This window comes from Triticum aestivum, chromosome 3B, assembly GCF_018294505.1.
Source record: "Triticum aestivum cultivar Chinese Spring chromosome 3B, IWGSC CS RefSeq v2.1, whole genome shotgun sequence".
NCBI lineage: Eukaryota > Viridiplantae > Streptophyta > Magnoliopsida > Poales > Poaceae > Triticum > Triticum aestivum.
In genome coordinates, this window is record NC_057801.1 from 487,865,785 (window position 1) to 487,878,864 (window position 13,080).

The 13,080-nt window shown below is 39.6% G+C and overlaps 1 protein-coding gene across 3 annotated transcripts; it reads left to right on the forward strand.

Annotated features, from left to right (window-relative positions):
• The first annotated feature begins 804 nt into the window (after nt 1-804).
• LOC123070527 (zinc finger protein BRUTUS) lies at nt 805-11,882 on the forward strand. Of its 3 annotated transcripts, XM_044493777.1 has the most exons (14): nt 808-1,232; nt 2,219-2,428; nt 4,364-4,558; nt 4,641-4,996; nt 5,608-5,833; nt 5,918-6,086; nt 6,195-7,436; nt 7,804-7,975; nt 8,055-8,276; nt 8,804-8,941; nt 10,133-10,367; nt 10,459-10,518; nt 11,296-11,367; nt 11,442-11,882. In XM_044493777.1, the coding sequence occupies exons 1-14, from the start codon at nt 951-953 to the stop codon at nt 11,574-11,576; spliced, it is 3,714 nt and encodes a 1,237-aa protein (XP_044349712.1). In that variant the 5' UTR covers nt 808-950; the 3' UTR covers nt 11,577-11,882. The 3 variants fall into 3 exon arrangements, 2 of the variants coding, with proteins under 2 accessions (XP_044349713.1, XP_044349712.1); XR_006433801.1 differs by lacking the exons at nt 10,459-10,518; nt 11,296-11,367; nt 11,442-11,882 and adding an exon at nt 8,661-8,733 and having other exon boundaries at nt 805-1,232; nt 10,133-10,281; XM_044493778.1 differs by lacking the exons at nt 8,804-8,941; nt 10,133-10,367; nt 10,459-10,518; nt 11,296-11,367; nt 11,442-11,882 and adding an exon at nt 8,661-8,734 and having other exon boundaries at nt 805-1,232.
• The last annotated feature ends 1,198 nt before the right edge of the window (nt 11,883-13,080 follow it).

Below are 13,080 nucleotides of genomic sequence, written 5' to 3' on the forward strand. Positions count from 1 at the left end.
AATTTCCAGACGTTGCCAAAGGAGTTAATCTTCTCTGTCCTCAGGAAGAAGTCGTATATCATTGGTATTTTATCTTTCGGTACAATTTTCAATCTAAAAAATGTGCATGCTTGATGCTTGTGGATTCAAAATTCATCTGTAGTCAAAGGATTACTCCATATACTAATCAAACAAAATTTCCAAAGTCTCAGTGACTGTTCACACCTTGGTCAATCAGATTGTTCGCTTATGGAGCATTCGTATTATTTAGTAATATAAAATTATATATTTTTACCAAAATAATATGCATCGTTCTAGTCATGATTGATCAATGCTATAACCCACATTGTGCTTTTTCATGCGTTCATTCCTCCAAGGACAAATGTCACAAATCCTTGAAAATGGTCCCTTTCAAGTGGGTTCATTCTATTTCAGACTTCCTGATTCTTTCATGCTTCAATCTAGTATAATGTAGTTACAATTTTTCTATCTCAGAATACCTAATCAAATACACAAAATATTCAGAACAAACAACTGGGACAACAACAACGTGTCCTCAACCTAGGTATAAAAAAACCCCGCAAAAAGAAAAAACAACACACCCAGGTATAAAAAATTAATCACACAGAGGACAAGAAGGCGAAAATAATAATTCAGCATGTCATCCTAGAAGGCCTAATCAAACACCGAGAATGCTTTCAAAACAACAACTACAAGAACAGTAGCGTCTCCTCAACCTAGTCTTCTCCTAGGTAGAAAAATAACCACACAGAGGACAAGAAGAAGAGGGGAAATAAAAATAAATTCAGCACGGCGAGCGAAAGAGACCCCCGCAGAAGCCAACGCGACGCCAAATCCATTCCTCTTCCCTCTCCACAGGCTGAGACGAAGCCAACCGAAGCGAGCACGAACACCCTAGGCGCGCGCGCTCAGAGCCGTGGCGGAGTCGTCGGGCTCGCCGTACGCAGCGGATGGCGACGCCCACGCCCATGGCCGGCGAGGGGACGCTCGCCGCGGTGATGCCGCTGTCGCCGCCCCCGCCGGCGGCGGCCGAGGCGGCCGCGGGGTCGGCGGCCGAGGCGCCGATGCTGATATTCCTCTACTTCCACAAGGCGATCCGCGCCGAGCTCGAGGGGCTGCACGGCGCCGCCGTGCGCCTCGCCACGGAGCGCGCCGGCGACGTTGGGGCACTGGCCGAGCGCTGCCGCTTCTTCGTCAACATCTACAAGCACCACTGCGACGCCGAGGACGCGGTACGGCCGCTGCCCCTCTGCAGAGCTCCGTCTTGTTTGAGGCATTTCGTTTTCCTCTGTTTTACCCCCCTGTAGCTGGTGTGAATTTGGGTATGGGCTATGGAGATGCGTGGGCGCGTACGAATATTGGTGCTGTTTTGGGTTTAGGGTTGCGGAATTGTTCCCTTCGGTCTGAAGGAGCTGGGCGGGATTGGGATTGAATCGTTCGACCACTGTTAGGATCTGAATCCGGTGGACTCCATACCATGATGTTGAATCTTCTTCGGGTAGCTTTTGATGCAGCAGTGGACAGTATAAGGTTGTTTGGCTGAATCAGCCTATGCTCACATGAATAATTGGTCGCACTTTTTGCCCTTCTGGCTTCTGATGTTGACATAAGGAGATGATGCTCAAATTGTATAAGCCGTGATACAAAGCCTCCGTTCAATTGAAACCACAATGGTAATTTTGATATTGACATCATCATGTGAGGCCTTCTTCTCTTTCTTGCTTCCATGGTGATGTTTTCTCACTTTCATTAGAGCACAACGGAACTTTTACGGATCGAGTCGGATAGAGCTTTCTTAGTTTCAACCTGTTAGTGTCAGGGGCTAATGGAGGTCAGGTCCTTCAAGACTTTTTTGCTTAAATCTTGTTACCCTGCAGAATGGTAATAGATCATCAGTATTGTTTAGTGGCAGAGAGTCTAACTGACAAGTAAATGCACCTTGGTGTCCTATTTTCCCTCGAATGCCGCAAAAATAGAAGTTCTGTTTTGAAGCACAAAAACATTAGTGCTGTTGTAAACTTCTTTTACCTTGACCATTTTCTTCATGGGAAGAGCTGTCATAGTTGCTTGTTCAAATCTGTTTTGGCAATCTATCTTTCTAATGCTTTATTGTTTATGCTTTGCTTTTTAGAAATATTGTGCAGATTAGTTATGAGTTCTTCATATCATTTTTTTTGTACTAAAAACATGCTCATACCTTTTGGTTTGACAATTGCAGGTTATCTTTCCAGCACTTGATATACGAGTCAAGAATGTCGCTGGAACGTATTCTCTAGAGCATAAAGGCGAAAATGACCTCTTTACCCAGCTTCTTGCTTTATTACAACTCGATATTCAAAATGACGATGCTCTTCGGAGGGAACTTGCATCCTGCACAGGAGCCATACAAACGTGCCTCACCCAGCATATGTCCAAGGAAGAAGAACAGGTCAGTGCCATATTTCCTTTTTAAACAGCCTCTTATCATATTAAGCAGTTCATATCCAACCAGATAAGGAAAACAGTATGCTGCTCAGTCTCTTATGTTTGAACCAATTTTTTTGTTCTAGCGCAAGTGCATTCTATGACAGTGTCACCATTCAAAAGTTGTTCTTAATGTCTGTTTGTGCTCTTATTAGGCATTTTATGAAGGTGCTCATTTGTTGTAATCGTGTCGAGAAGTCCTTAGCAAAATTATCTTATTACTAGTCTGTCCAACTTTCTTGCCCCTTTTTACAACATTTGAATGCTCACGATCTCCTTTATGACGGTGCTAACGGTTATAGGATGGCAAATCAAGCTGGCAAACTTTTACTTTTAAGTATTTTGAGAGATTCTATGATATACTTCCCCGTTATTATCTTGATGTCAGCAAGGTTAGGTGCAAACAGAGAAGTGATGGTAGTGGGACATATGTGGACTTCTAGTTGCTACTCTACCGTCATTGTTTTCTCAAGTTATTACCAAGGGTTCGTATGCCAGTTTCTGTATTCTGATTAAAGGGTCACACAGTTCTCGGTGTCATGCAGGCATCTTGGACTGTATTACTCTTATTCTGCATTTTTGAAATCCCGGACTGCATGTTCTGATCAGAAGTGTTTACCTTATATGTGGATCCCATTTAAATAAGCTACATCAACCTGTGCACCTACACGGGCTGCATATAAACAATACTTTATACATCTTAACGTAAAGGGGATTCTCTAAGGACATTTGATTGATGTGCATGTTTCTATCTGATTACACTTTACACATATCCCTTTGACATGCTCTGATTGCCTTTTTTCTACTGCAACTCTTAATTCGTCAAGTGAATATTCCTCATCTTGTCATATGAAATCCGGCTGTTGTAAATTAATGGCAAGCCTCTGATTAGAAATCTTTCATACTCCCTCCTCCCACAATATAAGACGGTTTTTGCAAGCTAACATAGCTTGCAAAAACGTCTTATATTATGGGACGGAGGGAGTAATACATAATGATTTTTGATTTTATTATATTATTTTCTGAAATAAATGGCAGTTGTAGATTCAATTACATTTTAAATTTGATCCTACCGTTATGATTGGCATCAATTACTCATTTTGTCTTGCATGATCACATGTATGCTTTAATGTTTGATATTTTTGAAATTATTCTTAATTAGGAGCCCTTGTTCTTTTCGTGATGAAACTAGGAGTATCTTGTATATACATCTATCTCTAAATTGGGATGTTCACTTTATTTTGAATTTTGATCTGCACTGTAGGGTACATATATACAATTATTTACCCATCTCTCTCTTCTGTCTCAGTTTTTTAGGTGCATATACATCTAACTTTAAAGCCAAAATCCATGTGTGTCCCACAGCACAAACATATGCTTTTTTCCCCTGATATTTCCAAAAATGTCATATGGAACCTAGTGCAAAGTGTAATATTATTATGGGGGCCTGCTGCAAGGTGACACAAGTGGCAATCTACCTGGTGTAAAGTGCAATTTACTCTAATTCTGATGATGTTGGGCAATGTGTGGTGGCTTGAAGGGAGCCTCCATTTAGTAATTATAAAATTGTGTGTCTGTTCTTGTATCCCTTGCTGTTGCACTCTAAAGAGGCTGCCCAACATCAATCAGAAGCTTTGACTAATTGTTTGTTTGAGTAATATAATCCAGATAAACAAGTGGGACAGCTGGGTTGCAATATTAACTTGCATGAACTAGATCTTTGGGAGTTCAGAAAATGTGGCAATTTTTTTCTTCGGATTATGCTCTTTGCATGGTCATGTATCTTTTGTGGTGTCTGCATTCTAAAATCATATCTAGATGATGTGATTACCCAAGATATTTGGTGCTGGTGACTGATCGTATTTCATACCTATTGGTGGCTGATCATCTGATTTTCTAGGTCTTCCCGTTGCTTACCAAGAAATTTTCATACGAAGAGCAGTCGGATTTAGTATGGCAGTTCTTATGCAACATTCCTGTAAATATGCTGGCAGAGTTCCTTCCGTGGCTCTCAGCTTCTGTTTCATCTGACGAGCATCAGGATATCCGTAACTGTTTATGTAAAATAGTTCCTGAAGAGAAACTTCTTAAACAGGTCTCACAATTGCGCCTCTTTACAGTTTCTGGCAATAACTTGCTTAGTGTCCTGTTAAATTTGAGTTTTAAAATTTGTGAAGGTTGTATTCACTTGGATCGAAGGGAAAGCAACAAGAGAAGTGACACAGAGTGTTGTCAGTGATAATTTGGAAAGAAGTCATTGTTGCAAGGATGCTTCCTTTGTTAATCAAGCGGAGAAACTCATTTATCCACTTGAACAGTCTAAAGTTGGGCATATAAAGCATACAGAATCTAATGATGGTCAGGCTGACAGGCACCCTATAGATGAGATTTTATATTGGCATAATGCTATCCGTAAAGAATTAAATGATATAGCAGAGGAGACAAGGAGGATGCAGCAGTCTGGAGATTTTGCTGATATATCAGCCTTCAATGCGAGACTTCAGTTTATTGCAGATGTGTGCATCTTCCACAGGTATTTAGTTTTAATCTTCAATTATCCACACTTTAATTTAAGATTTTATTGTGCAACTATGGTATATACACCCCTTTTTAATGCTGCTTTTCTATGTAAGTTGGCATTGAGTATACCATTTGTTTGTTATTAATAATATAATTGGCACTCCCATTCATCATCTGTTGTGTTACACTGTCTGCCTTGCTTAACATACCCTGCCTGTTGCTTGGGTAGTTATGTGGCTTATGCACTATTTTTGACATCGTGGTGCACTGGTGGCTTTTGCACTTTTGCTACACACATGAGTTTGATTTTTTTATCCTACTATGGTACGGGTGATTACAAACACTTGAGCAAGCAGTATCACAAACGTGCTAATTCTCCTAAAATTTAGGAACAGTTTAACTGAGAATAGTTCTGCACATATGTATTATTGTTTTGTGTTGTACATAAAGGTATATTTTTCTGAGCATGTACTTGTGTCATGCTAGTCGCACCTTGTTGTGTACTAGAACTTGTTTTCTCCTGGTTCGTTTTTGACACTTTTCACCGGTAAAACTGAACGTTCTGAAAGTAGACTATGTACCTTCTTTAATTTCACCTGTTGCATTTTTTATTATTATCTACAGTATCGCCGAGGATCAGGTTGTATTTCCTGCAGTCAATAGTGAGCTGTCCTTCGTGCTGGAGCATGCTGAAGAAGAACGTCGATTTAACAATTTTAGATGCTTAATTCAGCAAATCCAAATGGCAGGAGCAAAATCAACTGCAGCAGAGTTTTACTCCGAATTGTGTTCACATGCTGATCAGATAATGGAGGCAATTGAGAAACACTTCTGTAACGAAGAAACCAAGGTTAGTACTTCGTAGTGATGTTTCTGTGCCACTGGAATTATTGCTTTATCTGTCAGAATTTCATCTTTGGTTTAATTTATCTAGGTGCTTCCCCAAGCTAGGGTTCTTTTCTCTCCTGAGAAGCAAAGGGAACTTCTATACAGAAGTCTTTGTGTCATGCCATTGAAGCTATTGGAACGTGTTCTACCATGGTTGGTATCAAAACTGAGCGATGAGGAGGCATCTTCTTTTCTTCAGAATATGCGCTTGGCAGGTCATCTCTTTACTCTGATTATTTTAAGTTATTGTCTTTATACACTATACTTAGCTTTGAAGTTTTCATTGGGAATTCAATGTTTGCTGAAAGATTCATGTGAAACAGCACCATCATCTGACACCGCATTGGTCACTCTTTTCTCTGGTTGGGCATGCAAGGCTCGCTCAGAGGATAAATCCAATTCTGGAGAATATATATGCTTAACATCAGGGGCAGCAAGATGCCTGTTGGATGATGTAGAAGAGCTGAAAAAGTGTCAATCATTCTGCCCATGTGCTTCACGTATCAGTGCAGATGTTGCTCTTCATCTGGAAAATGAAAATGGTTCTAGGCCAGGCAAGCGAGGAAATGATGCAGAATCTGTTCCTGGTACTAATGGAAGTCACTGCTCTCAAATTACTGACACTGTAGCAAGTCCATGTAGCAAAAAACCTTGTTGTATTCCTGGGTTGAGAGTAGACACGAGCAATCTTGGCATCGGTTCACTGGCTTCTGCAAAGTCCTTTCTCTCCCTGTCATACAATTCTTCTGCGCCCTCATTATATTCAAGCCTTTTTTCATGGGACACAGATACAGCATTGTCTTGTTCTGATGGCATCTCAAGACCAATTGATACCATATTCAAATTTCACAAGGCGATTCGCAAGGATTTGGAGTACTTAGATGTTGAATCTGGAAAGCTCATCGATGGTGATGAATCTTGCCTTCGCCAGTTCATTGGAAGATTTCGTTTATTGTGGGGTCTTTATAGGGCGCACAGCAACGCTGAGGATGAAATCGTGTTTCCTGCTTTAGAATCAAGAGAGCCATTGCACAATGTGAGCCATTCATATACTCTTGACCACAAGCAGGAAGAGCAATTGTTTGAAGATATATCTAATGTTCTCTGTGAGCTTTCACAGCTACATGAGAGCCTGAACCAGCCACATACTGAATCGAATGAAGCAGAGAAACGCTATTTGAATTCATGTAATGTGATTGATTCGACTAGGAAGTACAATGAGCTTGCTACGAAGCTTCAAGGAATGTGCAAGTCTATCCGGGTCGCCTTGTCTAATCATGTTCACAGAGAAGAACTTGAGCTGTGGCCATTGTTTGATAAACATTTTTCGGTGGAGGAACAGGATAAGCTTGTAGGTCGTATAATTGGTACAACAGGTGCTGAGGTTCTCCAATCAATGCTACCTTGGGTTACATCAGCGCTTAATCAAGAAGAACAGAACAAGATGCTGGATACATGGAAGCAAGCAACTAAAAATACAATGTTCGGTGAGTGGCTAAATGAGTGGTGGAAGGGAGTTCCAACACCATCTGATTCTTCGTCAGAGACATCCCCCATTCCGGAAGGTTTGTGCTGTTGGTCTCTTATGGCTTTGCCCTCTACTATTAACAATGTTCTCAACTGCATTGCACCCCGCGTGTTAATACCATGTTTGTTAGTCTAATCTATGGTCAAAATTTGGCACAAAATAGGAAGGTGACCAATAAACCCAGACAGAGGTAGTAGTTGGAAAAACTGCAGTATTATCAGAATACTTAGAAAATAGTTTGTTGCCTTCCTGGTGTTATTCTAATACAAAATGACACACATTTTGATGCATGTTTGACCCTTTTTCCCCGTATCTGATGCTTGTTTAGTTCGGAACTAGTTTTACGATGGGTTCCTTTCTTTCCAATGATTCTTTCTTTGATAACTATAATTTGCCATTTACAGACAGTCATTCACAAGACAAGCTTGACCAGAATGACCAGATGTTCAAGCCTGGCTGGAAGGACATATTTCGAATGAACCAGAGTGAACTTGAGGCAGAGGTTCGAAAGGTTTCACGGGATCCAACACTTGATCCAAGGCGAAAGGCCTATCTAATCCAAAATCTCATGACCAGGTTTGTCGTCTTGATATTTCAGTGAACAAATTGTTAAGAAATATATTAATAGAATTTTATTGACACATGTGTACCTTAGCCGCTGGATAGCTGCTCAGCAAAAGCTACCGGATCCAAGATCAGAAGAGTGTAGTGAAGGTGCCGGTATACCTGGATGTCGTTCTTCTTATCGTGACCAGGAGAAGCAAATATTCGGTTGTGAGCACTACAAACGGAACTGTAAGCTTGTTGCCGCTTGCTGTAACAAGCTGTTTACATGCAGATTCTGCCATGATAAAGTTAGCGACCATACAATGGAAAGGTGAATTCTGTATTATGCAAAAACACTTATCTTGTTACCCTGAAGGTTATTTCTATTGTTTGATCACACTAGAGTGCTTTGCTTTTTGTTTTCTGTAAGCCCAATTTCAAACTGCTAATCAGCTCTAGTAAAAAAAAGAAGATACATAGGAAACAGATAGAAACATGCAGTTTTTTTTTGTCTTCATATAAAAAGCATAAAGTTTCCTACATTTTGTGATTAGTTATTTCATTCATATTTCAATTGATTTCTTATTTATCCCTTTTCTTGCTTAGTTGGCTTTGCTTGTTCATATGTGGTTGCATAGCTCAGATGAACAAATACGCATCAGTTCTGTCTGAGCTGATACATTTTCTGTTCCCTGACCATTCTATTTATGTTCAGAATGCCGTGGCAGTGCTTCACCTATCTATAATATATAAAAATGAGGACCAATGAGTATAGTGACTTCCCTAGTGTACGTTCTTTCTTCTAGACGGTTGCAATCATATCAAATGTAAATGTGCCAACATTACTTCTGCCTGTAGGAAAGCAACACAGGAGATGATGTGCATGGTATGCCTGAAGGTTCAACCTGTCGGTCCGAATTGCCAAACTCCGTCTTGCAATGGACTATCCATGGCAAAGTATTACTGTAATATCTGCAAATTTTTTGATGACGAAAGGTAACATTAGCCAACATCATTGAAAGCTCATACTTCCTCTGCTATATAATTGGCACTGGGATTTCGAATTTTTTGGGCCATCGAATAACTATCCCAAATTATTGTTTACGTGTTAGTTTATATGTATTTTTTTGATATGTAGCCACCTCCACGTCCAAATTCAAATTCAAATTCGGATTAGATTACATAAAAAACTGTCATTGACATTATTTATATCTGACATATACCGAATGTACATATATTTGTATAAAAAGACTCGTATGTATCCGTAATCAGTAATAATCTAGCCCACATGCAAATCTGAGTTAAGTTTTGTACGTCTGATAGAGCAGCATAAGAAGTATTACTGCCATTAGTTTTATAAGATATTTACAACAGGAAATAATTAGTGCAAACCAGTTCCGTTCACCAATTGATAGTCATCATCGGTAAACATACAAAATAGTCTGTCGAATGTACTACCTTTTGAATTTAAGCTAAAAGTTGATTAGTGTTAGGAGAAACAACAGCGAGGGATTCAATGTCCATGATTACCTTTAAGGGAACAATTAGTGCAAACCAGTTCCATTCACCAATGAATAGTCATCTGTAAATAAAATAGTCTGTCGAATGTACTACCTTTTGAATTTAAGCTAAAAGTTGGCTAGTGTTAGGAGAAATGACTCTGAGGGATTCGATGTCCATGATTACTTTAATCTTCCACACTTTTTGTAAGTTGTCAGAGAATGATATATTTTTCTCTCCTAGCTTTTGATTTCCACAAGGTATACTTACTAATTGGCTTCATCATGAAAATTGCATTAACAGACCCTTAAGAGAAACAGTGTCGCGTTTGCTCAACTTTTAGATATTTGGGTGTCACCTTGGGTTATTTTCGCCAACGCTGTGCTCAGTTGTTCAAATGCAATAACACAAGCTAGAACCTGTTGGTTTCCCAAGTGGCCATGTTGTGTCATACTCCATCTGTTCCTAAATATAAGTCTTTTTAGAGATTCTAATATGGACTAAATATGGAGCAAAATGAGTGGATCTACACTCTAAAATATGTCTATGTACATCCGTATGTAGTCCATATTGAAATCTCTAGAAAGACTTATATTTAGAAACTGAGGGAGTAGTTTACATTGGACATTGAAATACCGTTTCCATGGCAAGCAATTGGGCCCCTTCTAATGCTGGGATATTTTACAGGACTGTCTACCATTGTCCGTTTTGTAATCTGTGTCGTCTTGGTAAAGGTCTTGGTGTTGATTTCTTCCATTGCATGAAGTGCAATTGCTGCCTTGGAATGAAACTAACAGAACACAAATGTCGGGAGAAGGGGCTAGAGACAAACTGTCCAATCTGCTGTGACTTCCTATTCACATCAAGCGCGGCAGTTAGAGCTCTTCCTTGTGGTCACTTCATGCATTCAGCTTGCTTTCAGGTATTAGCAAGTAAAAGAATAATTTGTTTTTCTGATAATATATATCTGGCTACTGGCTGTCAAAAATGCTTCTGACAATTGTCAACCCCAGGCATACACTTGCAGTCACTACACTTGTCCTATCTGCTGCAAATCCTTGGGAGATATGGCGGTAAGCTGCATTACTTTTACGGCATTGCAAATCTTTGCATTTATGGTAATGAAGTTAATCTTCATCTTGAGTCCCACGAGTGTTTTCATGTCTTAGTGAAAACTATTATTTCTCCTATTTTGCTCTTCATCTAGAGGGCATTCCACTAGCTGATAAGTGATGTTTCGTTAAGCATGAAACAGACACATTTTTCATCACTTTGATATCGGAAGCCTGTACCTCCATTCGAGACTACACAATCAAATGTTTTATCTCTTCAGTTGTATTGTATAATTATTCTCCACTGACAATACAATGCTGATTCCTGACGCCTGAGGGTGACTTTACTTGTGGTCTTGTTATTTAAAATAGTTCCTAAGATGCAAAATGAAGACTGTTTTGGTATTTGGGGAATACAGTCAGACATTTTGCTCGAGTCATGTTGAGTGACTGAATGTAATGTAGACAAACTACAGTGGTATCGGTGTCTGAAAAAAAGAAGAGGAAGCATTTTAAATTGTTGCCATTTTATGAGATGCCAATTGAAAATTGCCAGTTCCATTTTGACTTGTTTGAGATCTAGCTTCCGATCAGTTAGCTCCCGTGAAACTTATTTTCTCCAATACTTTAATGTTACAATGGTAGTCTCAGAATAGTATGGACATCCTGATGTTCTTCTGTGGTTAGTTATTCCTTGGAGTGTGGGTTGTGAGCTGCTTGTCTAAATTTTGTAAGCACGTACATGATTCTTACTGAACTAATATTTATTTCTCCATTTGTCTATGTACACTTGTACAGGTGTACTTTGGCATGCTTGATGCGTTGTTGGCTGCTGAAGAGCTTCCCGAGGAATACCGCGAGAGGTGTCAGGTATTCACGTTCTGTTCTTGTTTCATTATTTTCATATGCTGTTGTATTTATGTTCTGTTGCATTATTCATGCAGGACATTCTTTGTAATGACTGTGAAAGAAAAGGGAGATCTCAGTTTCATTGGCTGTACCACAAATGCGTCTCCTGTGGTTCTTACAATACCAGAGTTATCAAAACTGATACGGCAGATTGTTCTACCCCAAACTAAGGAGGGGAATATTCTTTCTTTTTTAGTTTTTGTCTCTGTAAATATAGTCTTACAGAACCTTGTGTAGAATAGCTACCATATTTTTTCATCCCATAGCCAGTCATTTTTGTCAAGCATAGCGTGCAATTTACTAGGTCTAGTGCTATAATCTGTAAAAATGGACATGAGCCTGACCTTCATCCTGTCAGGTGCATCCTGCCTGCACTAAAGGCTTAAGCATCCATGCCAAAGTATACAGTATACAAGTGTACCTGTACACAAATACCGACAGTCCTGCCTTCTGTGTTCAACGGTTCCGAAAGACCATTTTCGAGCAAGATTCTTACGTTACTAATATACACAGCTATTTCATGTAAAAATATGCATAGCTATTTGAAATGTGTATCATTTTAACCTTCTCTTGAAAATATTTCAATTTCAGTCGCTTGGATGGGTGAGGATACTGCCTAAGCAAATTTCCTTTTTATTCCATCTTTCTAAAGATGATTGACTGTATACAAATATAAAAAATACTCCGCCTGTCCCATAATATAAGATCGTAAGGATTTCTATTTTCATGCCCCTTGCTTAGCCCTCAGTTTTGCCCATGCTCATTTGTAGTCCACATTTTTGCCCTCTATGCGCGGCCCACCCTTTCAAAAGCCCAAACAGGAGTTTGTCGTTGGGTCAAAGGCTTTGACCGTTACATGGCATGGTTACTGGCGCATGGGACGCACCCTGTTAGCGGCAACGTGGTCATAGATGGGCTCAGTTATTGACACGCATGACACCATCTACGGGCCAATCTATCGCGTTTGTACGTGGGCTAAGTTACTGACGTGTGGTACACGCCATACAAGCCCATTTGTCAGCGACAACGTTGTTTGTGGGCTAAGTTTTTATTGGGATGTGCGTGGGCTAATTTACTCATGAGTGGAACACTCACTGTTAGCGGCTGCGCGGTCGTACGTGCGCGGTCGTACATGGGCCCATAGCAGAATGGGCGATAAAAAAGATGCTTCCTATTGTACTCAAACTCGAGACTACCCGCTTATAAAGCAGTGCTAGCGCCAGTTGACCTAGTGCGTCTACATGTGTTTTTTAACCAACGGTTGAGTATCAGTAGTTCGGTATATTGTTGGGGTCTGAATATTTTATCATCTAGTATTTGAAATTGCTTGATAACATGCCCAAATTAGGCATAATTATGGCTATTATCATGGTTAACAATGTTGTTATAGGAATTATAATTTATTTATTTTAAAAAATAATTTCTCATTTTTCAAGTCTCGGAAATGACATTTTTTTGTGAATGAATTTCCTCAAATAATTTTTAGAATTGGGCCCTTTCATTTTTCATCAAAAGTAGGCCTGGATGTCCACTGACCTAGTTTCAATAATCTAAGAGCATTATTGCTACATTCCGTCCATTTAGTGTACTTTTAGTCAATTATCTGAATTTGCCCAAATTTGGACTACAAGTGTGATGTAGTTTTTTCCTGAAAATTGACAAAAGTCATTTTAT

What these genes read in the sequence shown, in the direction of transcription:
- LOC123070527 (XM_044493777.1), top strand. Translation starts at nt 951, where the DNA reads ATGGCGACGCCCACGCCCATGGCCGGCGAGGGGACGCTCGCCGCGGTG. An exon ending in GATGTGTGCATCTTCCACAG is followed by an intron (nt 4,997 to 5,607) that starts GTATTTAGTTTT and finishes TATTATCTACAG; the next exon opens with TATCGCCGAGGATCAGGTTG. An exon ending in AATACCGCGAGAGGTGTCAG is followed by an intron (nt 11,368 to 11,441) that starts GTATTCACGTTC and finishes TTATTCATGCAG; the next exon opens with GACATTCTTTGTAATGACTG.